At 36.2% G+C, this 16,955-nt stretch overlaps 1 protein-coding gene across 1 annotated transcript in view; it reads left to right on the forward strand.

The window, feature by feature from the left end:
* Positions 1–12,462, forward strand: part of ATP6V1A (ATPase H+ transporting V1 subunit A) — a 54,510-nt gene extending 42,048 nt beyond the window's left edge. Inside the window, exons 9-15 of the mRNA XM_069069892.1 lie at positions 624–746; positions 842–956; positions 1,936–1,999; positions 2,625–2,828; positions 4,343–4,437; positions 5,912–6,083; positions 9,907–12,462. Of these exons, the coding sequence (XP_068925993.1) occupies positions 624–746; positions 842–956; positions 1,936–1,999; positions 2,625–2,828; positions 4,343–4,437; positions 5,912–6,083; positions 9,907–9,999 (866 nt within the window). The 3' untranslated portion in view covers positions 10,000–12,462. The remainder of the gene's footprint in view (positions 1–623; positions 747–841; positions 957–1,935; positions 2,000–2,624; positions 2,829–4,342; positions 4,438–5,911; positions 6,084–9,906) is intronic.
* The last annotated feature ends 4,493 nt before the right edge of the window (positions 12,463–16,955 follow it).

The following is a 16,955-nucleotide window of genomic DNA, read 5'->3' on the forward strand; positions in this document are numbered from 1 at the left end:
GAAGTAATGTCTTCTGACTGTTAGCTCACTGTTCTTTCCATTAGTTTGTAATCTCATCTGAGCATTTGAGTGTATGTAAATATCCAGAACAGCAACTATTACATATAAGAATTACCTCAATGAAAGAGCCCATGTGGTATTTAACAGTTAATATGTTTTTCATCAAGAGAAAAAAAAGTTGGTCAGTAGACAAAATCTGTTGAACTACATGGTACAGGGAATAAAGCATTTGGCCTGGAGTCAGGAAGACCTGCATTCAAATCTGGTCCTAGACACATAGTTGTATGGCCTTGGGCAAGTCACTTGACCTCTGTCTACCTCAGTTTCCTCAACTAGAAATGAGAATAATAAGAACACCTCCCTCACAGGATTGTGATGGTCAAAAGAGATAGTATTTGTTAGCAGCAATGGTGCCTGATACATCATAGATGCTTAATAAATGCTTGTTTCCTTCCTTCCTAAATAAAAATCATTTCAGGCTCTCATTGAGTTACTATCAAGAATATGGAGAGGTTTTACCATGTTCTTAATCTGTGTTTGTTGCTTTAAAATTTTGGTGTTCTTCTGAATAAAAGCATTTTGGTGATATAACTTTTTTCCTCCTTTTATCCCCCCAAAACCAGGAATTACTCTGTCTGAATATTTCCGTGATATGGGTTATAACGTCAGTATGATGGCTGACTCTACCTCTCGATGGGCTGAAGCCCTTAGAGAAATCTCAGGTCGCTTAGCTGAAATGCCTGCTGGTGAGTCCTCATATTACTTTTTAATCTAATCCAAGCACTTTGGTGTATGTGTTTCAATATTTTAAAAGACTGATCCACTTTCCTGATTTTTGCAGACAGTGGTTATCCTGCATATCTTGGTGCCCGTTTGGCCTCTTTTTATGAGCGAGCTGGCCGAGTAAAATGTCTTGGAAACCCAGAAAGGGAAGGAAGCATCAGCATCGTAGGAGCGTAAGTGTATAAAATCTATTTTTCAAATGAAAGGGCTTTTTTTTTTTTTTTTGGCTTTTTAAATAGTGATTACATTTAAACTCTTTGATGGCTTGTTACTGTTTTATGACTTTTGGAACTGTTATATGAACTTGTGCATATCATGCCACTAATTGCTGAAATAAAAATATACTAAATTTGTCAGCTCTTGGTTTTGTTTAAAATACTCACTCTTGACCATTTGTCCCACTCAGTTTTTGTTTCTTTCTGTTTTGACCTATGTCTTAGTTTATAGTCATTAGTTTATACATACAACATAGTAGGTGACCTATAATGGTTTCGTGGATGCCCTTAAGGGGAAAATCATGGAATGTGATTATTATCATCTTTTCAAATGTTATTTTGGATTCACCAACCTTTGTCCTATATCTTTGTCTTACTTAAGTAATTTTATATCTCTTAAAAAAATACACACATACATATATGTACATATACCTCAGTTTAAAAAAATGTGCCAAATAAGGCATAGTTATATGTAAAACTAATTCACCAGTTGCCAAAGGGAAATATACGATATTCATATGCATAGCCTTATCAAAGTAATTACCATGAAATCTTAATTTCTCTGTACTTTGTAATCTTTTGTCAGATATTCTAACATTTACTTTTATATGCTTTTAGTCCATGTTTTCATTCTGTTAGTCAACCTGTCTTTTTATATGTTTTTATTAGCCTTCATATTTGTCATTTTTGTGGTGCGGTAATATTCCTCTCCAGTGACACGGGACGATTTATTCATTCTCCAGTCATTTGACCTATAGACTATTTCTTGTTTTTTCAGAAAATAAAGCTATTATGAATATTTTGATCCATATCTTTTTTTTTTCTTTTAATAACATTCTTACAATACAATCCCCGTTGTCGTTTCTTTAAGTGTGTGTGAATTCTTCCACATGGATCTTTGTAATAACTTGTTTTTCTCTTTGGTTTTTCTGCTTAGTGTTTCTCCCCCTGGTGGTGACTTCTCTGATCCTGTCACATCTGCCACTCTTGGTATTGTTCAGGTATGTTCTTCTTTAATAGAATCAACATTGGAACATTTTCTTTGAGCTTTTAACTTTAAGAGTTTTATTAAATTTCAGCTATAAAGCGTGAACTTTAGGGAATTACCAGATTTACTCTTAATACTTTTCAGAAGCATTCCTTATATTGAACATCTCTACTATTCAGGATTAAATCTGGACACATGAGAGGAGATGTGTGCTGTAGTAGATAGAGAGCTCTTCTATATTTGGACCAAGGGAAGGCCTGTTTTTTCCCTTATTCCATGAGTCTATTGTTAGGAAAATTATTTTTCTCACATAAAACATCTGCTGTAAAACTTGTATTTGCTACTCAAAGGCCTTTATAGTTGTATTTTATGAATATATGTAAAATGTTTACAAATATTCATCCTTGGAGAATTGACTACTCTTATCAGAAGGGCCATTATTATTGCCTAAATATGACTGCACTATGTTGAATATTTTCAGACAGGTAAGTGATGATGTTTTACAAATGTGACCATATTGTGCTATTTGTAATCCATAATGGAACCATCAATGTATGGTGGGACTTAATATATATTAGTGAGTTGATTTTGATATCTTTTTTTCAAATGGTTTGAACGTTGTTTGTTCTTTTGGACAGGTGTTCTGGGGCTTAGATAAGAAACTAGCTCAGCGTAAGCACTTCCCTTCAGTGAACTGGCTGATCAGCTACAGCAAGTACATGCGTGCCTTGGATGAGTACTATGACAAGCATTTTACAGAGTTTGTACCTCTGAGGACTAAGGCTAAGGAGATCCTGCAGGAAGAAGAGGATTTGGCCGAGATTGTACAGCTCGTGGGGAAGGTGTGTTATTAACACCTACATTTAGAAAGTGGTGAGATTCTGGTGGTGATGTTAGGACAGGAGGAACTTCATATGTGTGATCTCATTCATCATTCACCTGCTACCATTTCCACATGCCAGTTAACTTATTAATTCAGAACATAATTATTGAATGCTTACCACTCTTCAAGGTGAGATGACTAGGTATGAAACAAATATAAATATTACATGTTCTTTACAATCTAATAATTAATGTCATACTGACATGAGAGTCATGCTTTTTCCTGCTTGTGGGGAAGGAGGAGCAGTGAAAGGGAGAGGGAACTAGCAATGGTATTGCTAAAAAGAAAAGGTCGTTGAATCCTTTTTTTTTTTTTAAGTGTACAAAAGAAAACAGAAGAAAGGCCAGAGGGAACTCAGACAGAGAGCAGTTTTGAAAATTACATCTTCTAATTATATATTTGAATGGAAAAGCCAGCTGTAACTTAGTAGAAATTAATAATTTCATGTAGAAGCTTCTATTTTATATATGGAAGTGCTTTTTTTTTTGTTAAGCTCAAAATAAAAATGAACCAAAACTGTCCTTAGAAAATTAGGCACTTGCTATATTAGTAAATTTTTATTGAAATAGTAATGAAGGGGGCGGCAAAGTGGCGCAGTGAGTAAGAGCATCGGCCCCAGAGTCGAGAGACCTGGGATTGGTTCCAGCCTCAGATACTTAACACCCACACAAAATAACTGCCTGTGTAACCTTGAGCAAGTTACTTAACCCCAATTGCTTTAAAAAAAAAAAAAAAGAAAGAAATAATAATGAACGGGTTTGAAAGGAAACCTCAAGTGGGTAGACTGTCATAACTATATAGAAGGAGCAGCACGCAGCAGCTTTCTTTGGAATAGGCAATTAAGAGAAGTAATCCATTTATTTATTTAAGCAATTGGGGTTAAATAACTTGCCCAAGGTTACACGGCCAGTTATTTTGTGTGGGTGCGGAGTATCTGAGGCCAGAAACCAATCCCAGGTCTCTAGGCTAGGGCCGATGCTCTTACTCACTGCGCCACCTGGCCACCCCAGAAGTAATCCATTTATTAGCCTTCAGTAGGCTAATATGTCAGCTTCTAAGGATTATAAAATACTGTATATGAAATATTTCAAAAAAGAAAAAATACTGAATTTCCTTCCATTAGGACTTTATTTTCTGTGTGATACTATCTGTGTTCAAAGCACCTCAGCACCTTTTTTTCCCATCCTAGTTGGAGACTACTATTGTCATTATCACTACTTTTCAGACAAACCATAATTTGGTACTCTGTCTGGGTACCTCTAAGACAGATAAAAAATTTCAGGTTCAAGCAGTGTTTACTTAATAAATATGCCAAGATGAGAGAAGCTTATAGAGTCTTTTGAATCCATTCTTAAAGCATTTATTAATTGCCTAATTACACATTGTCATATTAACAGCTGTGAAGATTCAGATAAAATTATTTACAGTTATCTGTTTTACAATTTAAAATATTGTGGGCCTTGTATTTTTTAGGCTTCATTAGCAGAAACAGATAAAATTACCCTGGAGGTAGCAAAACTTATCAAAGATGACTTCCTGCAACAAAATGGATATACTCCTTATGACAGGTAGGCCATGACGATTTCTATTCTTTTGTTGTTGTTTTAGTATCATAAGAGCTTTCCTGTTCATGAATTAATGAGTGACCAGTGGTGGTGTATGCCATCACAGGAAGAGTAGAAAAAGTGCCTATCTACTGTTTTAGCTTACATTTTTCTATTGCCCATCCATCCAGGCATGACCCTCAGGATCCTAACTGTTCAGGGAATGATCTCTAAGGAGACATTTCACTGACTCAAAGATAATTTTGGAATCATTTAATTGTTACCTCCTCCAAAGATTTTTCCTCACCATAAGCTTACTACTTCTCTACCTTATTACAATTAAAGGTCTTTATTTTTACCTTCTCCAGTTGTAGCTATCATTTTTTGTGGTTCCTCACTTCACTAAAAGTCCTGCTTCTTGTTCTTCTTCTTTACTAGATCTGTGTTGGGAGCTTCAAACCCCTTCTTCTCTGTATATAAACACACACACACACACACACACACACACACACACACACACAGAGTCTCTCTCTCTCTCTCTCTCTCTCTCTCTCTCACACCTCTAGCTTTCATCTGTCATTTTCTCTGCTGCAGCTTTGGCTTACCATGACCTTTTTTCCTTTCAAAGAGCTGAAGTCCTTACATTTGTCTTCCTTAATTCCCTAATTCCAACCAAGTATGAAACTAAAGATAACAGCATAGCCCTAGAAAAGTTGCTGGGCAAGGAAGTTGTAAAAGTGTTTATGTATATGTATATGTAAAAGTGTCAGCAGCAAAATATTAGAAAATCCAACAGTGCACATGAATATATGACCCATAGGTGTCAGAATAGGTTGATATGAATACTTTATGCTAATCAGTATGATATAGTTCCTCCACCAGTATAGATCACAGCCCATAGACATTGCCTTCTTATCCTGTGTATTTTTTGTTAACATCATTCCATAAAGTTTCTGCCAGTCATATATTTATATTGCATTTTGCAGTGATAAAAGTTTCCTTTTTGAAGCAGCTAGCCCATACTAGCCTATAGGAATCTAGCATTTTACAGCCTGGGCTTCTTGTTTGTTACATTAAGCCTTGTCCAGCTATCTCAGGGGAGTCCTTACCACTCATTTATTATCATTTGACTATTTAAACTACAAAGCACCAGAACAAGCCCCCAGAGAGTAATTTAATTTTAGCAGTAATATTCCATCTCTCCTTCTGTTTGATATCTGCAAATATGTTTCTACTGTACTATGTAGAAGACAAAGGAAATTGATTCATCTGAGTTTTTTGCCATGAAAAAACATTGCTCAAAATTCCCTCCTTTTTTTCTGATTCACCTTATCTTCTAACATCTTGATGTTTAAGAATGTACAGTGTTTACTATTCTACAGATTTAAATGATGAAACTAACTTTCTGATACCTTTTTGATTGTTTCATACTGAACTAACTTTAAGCCCAACATTTTGGGATTTTAATTTCTTAATCATGTTATTCCATTTGCCCTAGGTTCTGCCCGTTTTACAAGACTGTAGGCATGCTCTCCAATATGATTGCTTTTTATGATATGGCACGCAGAGCTATTGAAACAACTGCCCAGAGTGATAATAAAATCACATGGTCCATTATCCGAGAACATATGGGGGATATTCTCTATAAACTTACCTCCATGAAATTCAAGGTATGTTATATGGTATTCTTGAGAGTTCCTTTCTTTGTCTTGAGTCCTAAATACTGTGTCTAAGACATGCATATTATTCCATATCCATATGCCCAGGTTCTGGAAACTAGACCAGGTCTAAAAATTATGTAGGAGTTGAAATTCCAGTTATCAAAATTAAAATACATTTTTACAAATTTAATAATGTGGTTCCCTTTTTGTCTTAGTTACTAGGAAACTAAGAATAGATTTGAGAGGCAAGAAAAAGAGAGTAGGTTGAAGAAGACCTGGGTTCAGGTTCTATATACAATACAGAGTTATTGCCTGTGTGACTACAGGCCAATCACTTACCCTTTCTGTACCCCAGGCAGCTCTTTTAAGATGAAGTACATCTAAATTACTGATCTACCTCTGTGGAGAAGGGTTCCACACCCAGATCTTCCTGCACTGATAAAATCACAGGTCCAAATTAAAAAACAACAACAGTAGAATAACCGAAGTTTCTTCCCAAACTGACTTTAAGCCCAGCATCTTGGGATTTAAATTTCTTAATCATGTTAATTCCATTTGCCCTAGATTCTGCCTGTTCTATAAGACTGTAGACATGCTTTCCAATATGATATGACCCTATTACATAATCTTTACTCCATTTTATACTATTACAATTGCTAAATTAAGGGTATTACCTTTTATTATGTAAGATTCCTCTAAGTCTTGTATGAATAAGTGAAAGACACACATGTAAATTACTAGTAAGATTTTATATATAAAATCATTTTAAAATTATTTAGTCAATTCATTGATCTTACATACTTCATCTCCATAATTATTTCTAATAAGAATAACTCACATTTATATATAAGCACTTTAAAGTTTATCAGATATTTTCATTACAACAACCTAATGATGTAGGTTGGTGTAAGTATTAGCTCCATTATATAGCTAAGGTGACTGAGATTCCGAAAGATGATCCCTCCATGGTCACATAGCTAATAACTGTCTAGTCTTCTCCCCTTGCACCAAATTTCCTGCCAATTTATGTGTGTTGTATATTAGCCAACAGGTGTTTGTTCTAGAGCTGTATGTGCACTATACTAAGCATTTGGGATACAGAGACGAAGATGAACTATCCCTGCCCTCAAAGACCTTGCATTTTAACAGCAGAGATGGTGTAAGACAGAAAGCCTTGGATGCAGACCCAAAAAGCCCATCTGTAGAAGATTGCATTCAAGTTGAGTCTCAAGGGGAAACCAAAGATCCCAAGAGATAGGTGAGGAAGGATAGTGTTTGAGGCATAGGAAAGAGCCAGGGTAAAGATATGGAGACTGTATATGGGGCCCTATGGCTAAGTGGTGAAAAGTTTTAACTACCAAACAGATCTTAGAGATAATATAGAGTCACTAGACTCTACGGATTAAGGAGGTATGCTATGGTCAGAACTAGGGTTTAGGAAAATCAGGGTGGTGGCTGTTTAAAGGATGATTTGGAGTGGAGAGAGACACAAGGCAAGGAAATCAGGAATATGCTCCAGTAATTTAGGTAAAGACCCCAGTATAGCTATATTTACATATTTATAAATGATAGACAAGAACTGAAATAAAGATGAACTAATATTTGATCCTGCAGTTTTTTGAGTCCAGGCTGATCTCACAATCAGACCTGCGCTTTTAGGTCTATCAGTTGCTAGCTATGTGGAGGAAGGATTGAGGTGTAGAGACATGGGTCAAGGAAACCCATGAGAAGACCTTTGTTATGTAGGAGTTGAAATTCCAGTTATCAAAATTAAAATACATTTTTACAAATTTAATAATGTGCTTCCCTTTTTGTCTTAGTTACTAGGAAACTAAGAATAGATTTGAGAGGCAAGAAAAAGAGAGTAGGGTGAAGAAGACCTGAATAAGGGTCATGATTGTATGAAGGAAGTGAGGCAAGAGCCACTTTGGAAATAGAATCTGCAAGACTTGGCACTTCCCTGGATGTGTACAATGAGAAGCTGAGGATGACACGAAGGTTGTGGATTTGGGTGACTGGAAGGATCATGCATGACACTCTTAATCGATACAGAGACATTTAGAAGAGGGTGAGCTTCAGGCAGAAAATCGTCATGAGATCTGTGATGAAAATCACAATCCATCCATACTTGTTCATCCTGTGTAACTCAACTTCCACCCAAAACAAACAGGGTACTAGAGTACCGAGAGGTCCCTGTCACAACCAGGGTGGTGGGGTGGAGTATAGGTACACTGGAAACAGAAGGATTTTACCTGCCTAACTGCTGGGGTAGGAGCCTTGGTCACAGATAAATTATAATTTCCCTGAGGACTGGAGCTTAAGGGTGAAGGCTGGGAGACTGTGCAGCAGCAGGAGGCCAGTAGCTGAAGTGGGTGGCATATTGGATATATCTGGTGACAATGGTAAAAAGAGATGAGCTTTTTTCAGTGTTGTTTCATTTAACAAAGGGACAAATGGGAAACTTTAGATGTTTTATTTGTTTTAACAGGATGGAAAAGGGAGAAATTGATGAGTTATGGTAGTAACAGGGATGCAAAAAAAGAACATCAGTTAAATATTCTTTAAAAACAAGGAGGAGGGTAGAAGGATATTCAGCAGGAAAACAGACAAACAGAATCATTTTGTGTTAAATTGAATATGGGGTGTGTGTGTATACATACATATATAAGTTTAAATGTCTAAGTTCACAGTTACCTTTATAATCCTCTTTTCTGTTCTTTGTACTGAAATGTTCATGTTGATTGTTAATGTTCATAATAAATTACAATTCATAGTAAAAAATAATCATGAAATATATACTAATGTATGGATTATATTAAATGTGTAAATAAAATAATAAATATAATTCATACTAATTTCCACTGTAAATCACAAGTGGCATAATAAGTTGACTTGCCGTTTTGAATGATAGTGGTTGACTAGCATCAACTGTTAAGTGCCTGCTTTGCACAAAATTGTACAAAAATAATAGTAATATAAACTAATATGATATATGCATAAGAGATGAAAAATTAGTATCTTATCTCCTAGACTGTGAACTCCTAGAGGACAAGTACTGTCCCTTATTCATCTTCATGGCCCACTTACTGACTCACTCATAGTAGGTGCTCACAAAATCTTGATTTAGTGGAGAGGGGGTGATTCATGAGGCCCAACAGGTGACCTCACCCACTGAATGGGTGGGGTGGGGGAACAGGGAATGGTGATCAGTGAATTTCTTAGAAGGGCAATGGTATAAAAACAAGAAATTATAAGATCTGTATGGGGATACTGTGATTAATCCAGTCTGGACAGAGCATAGTTATGTAAAGGGAAGTAGTATGAAATAACTCTTTAAAGGAAGAGTGCTATCAGAGTGTGGGAGCCTTGAATGCCAAGGTAAAGAATTTAAATTTTAGTATGTGACACAAAACTATTTTTTTATTTTAAATAATACTTTTTAAACTCCTGTTGTATAGTTCTAGATTGCAGTCTTTTTTGGAGAGAGTCGGTTTTAAAGGCCCTGTGATGAATTCTACCATCTTTAAATTCATTGTTACTTTTTTGATGGATAGATATTGGCACCCAGTGTTCCCTGCATCTGTAGTTAGCAATGCTTTACAGTAATATTGAGAATAAGACATCATAATTGCATGTAATATGGTCAGAAACCAAGACAAAAAATAAGGTGTTTTTCTTTCTCTTTGATTAAAACACATTTTCTTTTATGAATCTCTCGCAGTTAGTCAATTACTTGATTTCTTGATTCAGAGTTTTATTAAATACTTGTGACTTACAAAAATTGCTAAGAAGAGAGTCTTCCAAGGTTTAAATTCATGCACCTTGTTTTCAGGATCCATTAAAAGATGGTGAAGCCAAGATCAAGGCTGACTATGCTCAACTTCATGAAGATATGCAGAATGCATTCCGAAGCCTGGAAGACTAGAACTGTATTTCTTCTCTCCTCGTCTCCCTCAATCAGCTCATGTGTTCTTACCTCTTTAAATTCCACATCTCTTCCCCTTTTCTTCTTCATTGTTCATCGAGACCAGTACATTTGTGTATGTGTGTGTAATCATTTGTTTTCCTGTTCATATTTGGTAGGTCTTACATAAAACAAACATTCCTTGGTTTCAGTGTTTGATGGGCCTCCCTGATTCTTTGTCTGAAGTGTCGAAAATAATCACCAGGACTATCTCTGGTACAAAGTGGGAATGGCTACACTAATATTAACTTGGATAGAGGATAATTTGATGACTTTCCCCCTTTCTCCCAATTTTTCCTTTTTCCCAAGTTACAGACAGGAGTAATACAGGTACTTTTTTTAAAAAGCAGATGTCTTAGCATGAAAGGCCTTGCCCCTCTGTATCTTTTGACGGGGAGTCAGTACATAGAATGATTCGTTGTTCTCTGTGGTGAGGGTGTTTGCAGCTTAGCATTTTGCCTACTATGCAGAAAATTAGTGGTTTCTTTTTTTTTTAAGTAATGAGATTGATTAATATTGTTCCAATTATGGGTTGCTTCTACTAATAAAAATCAGGAATATTTGTAGAAAAATTGTGGAGAATTACATTATTTCTCCCATTGTGCCTGAAGTATGGTGAGTACATTGAAAATCAGTTATGGGGCTCAGCAAAATATTTGAATCAGTACCAAAAAAAGTGAGAGGGAGCCAGGTTGCCAACTTAATATTAACATCATATTTTGAAAGCATGCTGTGTTTCTATAGGTAAATATGCTGCATTAAGAACTGTTGCACTGCACTGGTGTTGAATTTATTTTAAAAGTATGCTTCAAATGATCATCAGAGACATGTGCCACCCTTGCTTCCTTTCTTTCCTTGACAACCATTTTAGAGACCTAAGCTCTTCCAAGTTTTTTAGAGTGTGTATGAGTAGTGAGATGCAGGGAGAATGGTGGTTCAGTGGCTGATTGGTACCATTAAGGAAAAGTGACTGTAAAAATGCTACCCTGGCCCCGAGAATCACGTTTTTGTAATGATTACCTATCCACCATATTGTGTGCATGTTTAAAAAAAAAAGTATCTTTGCCAGTTTGTGAAAAATAACCTGTTCAAGAGCATTTTCCTTCTTATGATTGATGATGCTGGCTCTGGTTTTTCCCATTACTGGCACAAGAGATTCCCCAGATTGTCTGTTTGTAGCCATAGCAACATAACTTCAAAGGTTCCCCTCCATTCTGTACAGCTGATGGGAATAGTAGATTCTTGCGTTTGTTACTAATCCCTAATGGTGTTGGTGATAATGGCCTTTACATTCCACTCTACCGAGAAACCAAGAATCATCTGAAAAAGGAGGTGATTTCATCCTGTCTCTTATTGCAAATTTTAAAATGTGCTCTTAGTGGAGTACATAAGGAAGGAAAACCACAGCGCAACCCTGAGAGCAGCAGTGTCCTCTTAACTATCACTTGCCAAAAGTTCTGGCATCAGTGCTTCAGAATTAATAGATTTGAGAAGGAAAGGGGGAGAGTTCTTTGAAGGGAGCACTTGTAGCTATCTCAAATAGTTGTAAGTAACTTATTTATTTTATGCCATGATAAATTGTTTTGATTTTCAGACAATATCTTTTTGTTGGCCTGTTAAGGGTAGGTGCAATCATTTGAAGTTATACTTGTAGTTTTGTTTATCCGTTACAGATTGCATATTCTTGTGATGACCTGTTGCTCAATAAAGGTGTTCTTCCCATGAAACTTTTTTGAAACCTTGTCAGCATACTGCCAGATAAGAGAAATTATGCATTGGATTGTTGTTGACCTGTAGGCCACATGGTCCTGCTTAATCAGTTTGCTTACAATGTGGCCTTCTACCCATTGGCCCTAAGACCAACAGAAATTTTAAAAAGATTTTCCACACGTCAAAAATTCTTCCTTTATTATACCATAAACCAACAGGCAAACTGAGATTGTGCCAGTAATCAGTGGTCTGATGAAGATGTAACCAGGATTTTACTGTTACCTGAACTTCCAGTGTATGCATCTCCTTTTAAGAATGTTGATGTATGAGTATGAGAAGTTGTCATGGAAACCATGATCCTTCTTCTTTGGTGCCCTTTTACCACTGTACCATGTCATAGAATTTCAGATTAGGAGGACTGATCTTATTTCTTTAATAGGGGTGTGGTAAACTTAAAACAGTCTTTTAAGAAAAAGATGATGCAGTTCTGTATTTATTGTGCTGTAGCTGTCCCAGATGGAGCCAGTTCAACCAGTTTAATTTGTATTTTTTCCAGTGTTAAATCTCACATTGTGCCCATTAAAATATTTCCTCCCCACCTCAGGAATGAGGCAAAAATATTGCCTGTTTTCTCCTTGAGATTTCACTACCTTTATGTTACAAGTTGTGTATCATTGTTCATCTATGAGAGAATAAAAAGTGGATTTAAAGTAATCCTTGGTTTTCTTCTTTTTGTGGCCAAATCTACTAAAATAATACTGTACAAAATGTTTAAATTTGTAATCAATTTCTAATGATTTACTTTTGGAATTAGCTTTAAAGACTAGCACCTAGCCAGGGGTGGGGAACCTTTGACCTCGAGGCCACATGTGGCCTCCTAGGTCCTTGGGTGCAGCCTTTTCACTGAGTCCAAGTTTTATAGAACAAATCCTTTTATTAAGGGAATTTCTTTTGTGAAGTTTGGATTCAGTCAAAGGGCTACACTTCGGGACCTAGAGGGCCACATGTGGCCTTGAGGCCACTGGTTCTCCACCCCTGATTCCTAGACCCTTCCAAGTCTTAGCATTTGATCTTCTCAGTGTTCTTTTTTTAATGGGAAAATCTAAATAATCTCTAAAACTGAATTTAAATTCAAGGAGTCTGTGAGACAAGTAAAAAGTAAAGCCTTATAATTACTTTTATTTACTTTTAATAATTTAGCTTACTGATAAGTAATAAGGAAGCATAGGAAATTATGTGAATGTTTATTTAAACAATATTTTGTTAATATCTTTCCAATTACCAAACACTTCTTGGAAGAAGAGCCCAAATTTCTCTAGGGAATAAATATTAAATAAAAATAACTCACAGGAAGTAATAGTGGGTATCTATAAAAGGCCTTGAACTTGGTCTCAGTGCTTTGAAAATGACTTTCAGGATATTAGGTACCGGATTGCTATAGAAGAGAGCATTTCAAAAGCATCCAGTTCTCCAAAATAAAGAGATGAGATGAAATAGGTTAGAACATGAAGTGCTTTTGTGATTTAAAAACACAGAGCATTATTTCTTCAGCAATTTCTGAGAAACTTGTAAAGTTGCTATATAACTGAAAAGCCATTTTTAACAAGTGAAATATCAAATCAGAAGGGTCTATAGTGATTGTCAGGAAAGGAGAAACTTCTTAAAAGAAGCCCGCTGTTGTGGGATTTAATTTACTTGTAAGGAAAGTGACACCTGTAGAATCTTTAGAGTTAGGAGAGATCTTATAGATCACGCACCCCAGCACCATCGTTTTAAAAACTACATATACAGAGGCTCCAAAATGTTTAGTTGTCCAGGGCTTCAGAGTTAGAATTAGAAAGTACATCTCGATAAACTTGTCAGGTGGCAGTGTTGACAGAGTGCTAGACCTAGAGTCAAGGAGATCAGTTCAAATACAGCGTCCGATGTTTTCTAGCTTTGCAACCCTGGGAAAGTCACTTAACCTCCATCTGCCTCAGTTTCCTCATCTGTTAAGTGAGGATAATATCAACCACCTTCCTGAGTTATGAGGAGAAAATGAAGTTTTCATAAATCACTTTGCAAACTTTACAATGCTTTTTTTATATTGAGTATTAAAATTTTTCCCCAGTTATGTGTAAAAACAATTTTTAACGTTTGTTTTTAAAACTTGGGAGTTCCAAATTCCCTCCCTTCCTCCCCACTGAGAAAGCAAGCAATTCCATATAGGTTATATATGTGTAGACATGCAAAACATCCATAATAGTCATGTGGAAGAAAACATTTTTTTAAAAACTCAAAAATTTAAGTGAAAAAAAAGTTGCTTCACTCTGTATTTGGACACCATCAGTTCTTCTCTGGGGATAGTTGTATTACTGAGAACAGCTAAGTCATTCATAGCTTATCATCTTAACAATATTGCTGTTACTTTATACCCAGTACATTTCACTTTGCATCAACCCATCTTAAGTTTTTCCAGGTTTTTCTAAGAGCATCCTGTTCATCATTTCTTATAGCACAATACTATTCCATCATAATTACATACCACAATTTATTCAGCCACTCCCCAATTTATATGAATCCCTTCAATTTCTAATTCTTTTTTTCTTTTTAAAGCAATTGGGTTAAGTAACTTGCTCAAGGTTACACGGCCAGTTATTTTGTGTGGGTGCCAAGTATCTGAGCCCGGAACCAATCCCGGGTCTCCTGATGCCAGGGCTGGCGCTCTTACTGCGCCACCTAGCCACCCCCAATTTCTAATTCTTTGTCCCAGAAGAACTGCTATAAATATTTTTGTACATATAGGTCCTTTTACTTTTTGGGTTTTTTTATCTCTTGGGATACAGACCTAGTAGTGGTACTGCTAGGTCAAAGGGTATGCATGATTTTATAGCCCTTTGGGCATAGTTCCAAATGTTCTATAGAATGGCTTAATTCACAGCTCCAATAGCAGTATATTAATGTCTCATTTTTCCCACATCCTCTCCAACATTTTTCATTTACCCTTTCTATCCTTTTAGCTAATCTAATAGGTATGGGGAGTACCTCAGAATTGTTTTAGCTTACATTTCTCCCATCGATAGTGAGTTAGAATATTTTTTTCATATAACTATAGATAGCTTTAGTTACTTCATCTGAAAACTGATTATATCTTTTGGTCATCTATAAATTGGGGAATGGCTTTTTTAACATAAATTTGACACAGTTCTCTATATGTTAGAGAAATAAGGCCTTTATCAGAGAAACACTTCAATGTTTTTTAGTTACTATTACTAACTGTATTTCCTTCCATCTTACTCCCCCTACCCCCATTTTATTCTCTCTCCTTTCACCCTGTCCCTCCTCAAAATTGTTTTGCTTCTAATTGCCCCTTCCCCCAATCTGCTCTCTCTTCTATCCACCCTTTCTCTTATCCCCCTTCCCTTCTATTTTCCTATAAAGTAAGATAGATTTCCATACCTCACTGCCTGTGTATCTTATTTCCCAGTTACATGTAAAAACAACTTTTAACATTCATTTTTTTTTTAAAACAATTGGGGTTAAGTAACTTGCTCAAGGTTACACGGCCAGGTGTTTCTGGGTGGTTGCTAAGTGTCTGAGCCCAGATTCGATCCCCAGGTCATCCCGACACTGGAGCCGGTGCTCTTACTCACTGTGCTACCTGGCTGCCCCAACATTCATTTTTAAAACTTGGAGTTCCCAATCCTTTAATTTTTAAACTTCTTAATTCAAAGTCCAATAGTTCTATTCTCTTTCTCTTCCCTTAGCTTTTTCTTAAAATTAGAAATCAAGAAAATTCTTTGTCTGATAAATAAAGAAGGGATGTAAACAGGCAATTTCCAAAGGAAATCCACCATGTGAATATCTCAGGAAAAAAATATCCTGAGTCACTAATTGCTAGAGGAACACAAATGAAAGCTATACTAAGGTTTCACCTTACATCCATCAGATGACAAAAAAAGAAAATGACAGTTTTGGGAGGGACTGGGAAAATTGGCACACTATAAGGTTCATGAATTATGAATTGGTCTAGCAGTTCTGGACAACAGTTTGGAACTATGCCCAAAAACAATCACTAAACCTCATGTACCCTTTGACCCAGGCATACCACTGCCAGGTCTCTATCCCAAAGAGATCTAAGAAGAGGAAGAGGTTCCACATGTACAAAATAATTTATAACAACTCTTTTTGTAGTAACAAAGAACTAGAAATTAAGAAGGTGCCCATCAATTGGGGAATGGCTTAATTATAGTATATGAATGTAATGGAATACTTTTGTAATTACTGTAAGAATTGACAAAAGGTTTCAAAGGAGTCTGAAAAGACTTGTATGATGAACTACTGCAGAGTATGGTAAGCAGAAATAGAACAATTTCTACAACAGTTGCAACAACATTGTAAAATAATACTTGAATGACTAAACACTGATCAAAGTAATGACCAACCATGATTCCAGAGAATTAATGAAGTATGCTTCCCACCTCCTGAAATAGAGGTGAGTGTCGTCAAGGTGCTTGAGACATGTATTTTTGGACACGGCTAATGCAGGAATTTCAATTGATCATGCATTTTTGTTGTTGTTTTCTTTGGGGATGGGAAGATGGGGGACAGAAAACAAAATGTTTATTTTAAATGTTTTCAATTAAAATAAGATAAAATTAAATCAATTTTGAAAAGAACTAAAGCTTATTTTTTTTATACTGGCTAGGTAAGAAAGCCCAGAGTGTCACAGCAATCATTCGCTCTGAAAAAGGTGAGAGTTAAGTGAGAAACTGCCAAGAATTTGAGATCAAGTCAAGGGCAAGGTGATTTGTAGATTGCTTTTCTCTACAGACATGCCCTGGCCCCATAAATTTAAAGGATATGTAATTTAATCACTGTGGATACTCCAGAGTCCAGTGATAGATTGCATTCTCACTGTGACTTAGAGGATTTTTTTTTTTAAGAGCTGCTGTAGCTGAAAAATTAACCACTTTAAGACAGCCTGTTAATGAATCTCTCCAGACTTGTCCATGAAATGACATACTGTCCATCACTGGATCAATACTAAAAGCCTTTCTAACTTAGTAGTGCCTGCCAGTGAGGAGCCAGGGTCCCCTTGATGCCATGATGAAACACTGGAGTAGGTCATTAATGGAGGTCCAAATGAAAAATGATGGTGTAGAGAAGGAACTCCTCACTGGAAGTCAAACTAGGCTTAGGTCCTCCCTCAAACTAGGTCATTGATC

Source organism: Petaurus breviceps, unplaced genomic scaffold (genome assembly GCF_028583685.1).
Source record: "Petaurus breviceps papuanus isolate PSGF00001 unplaced genomic scaffold, PetGlider_PUasm1.0 90792, whole genome shotgun sequence".
NCBI lineage: Eukaryota > Metazoa > Chordata > Mammalia > Diprotodontia > Petauridae > Petaurus > Petaurus breviceps.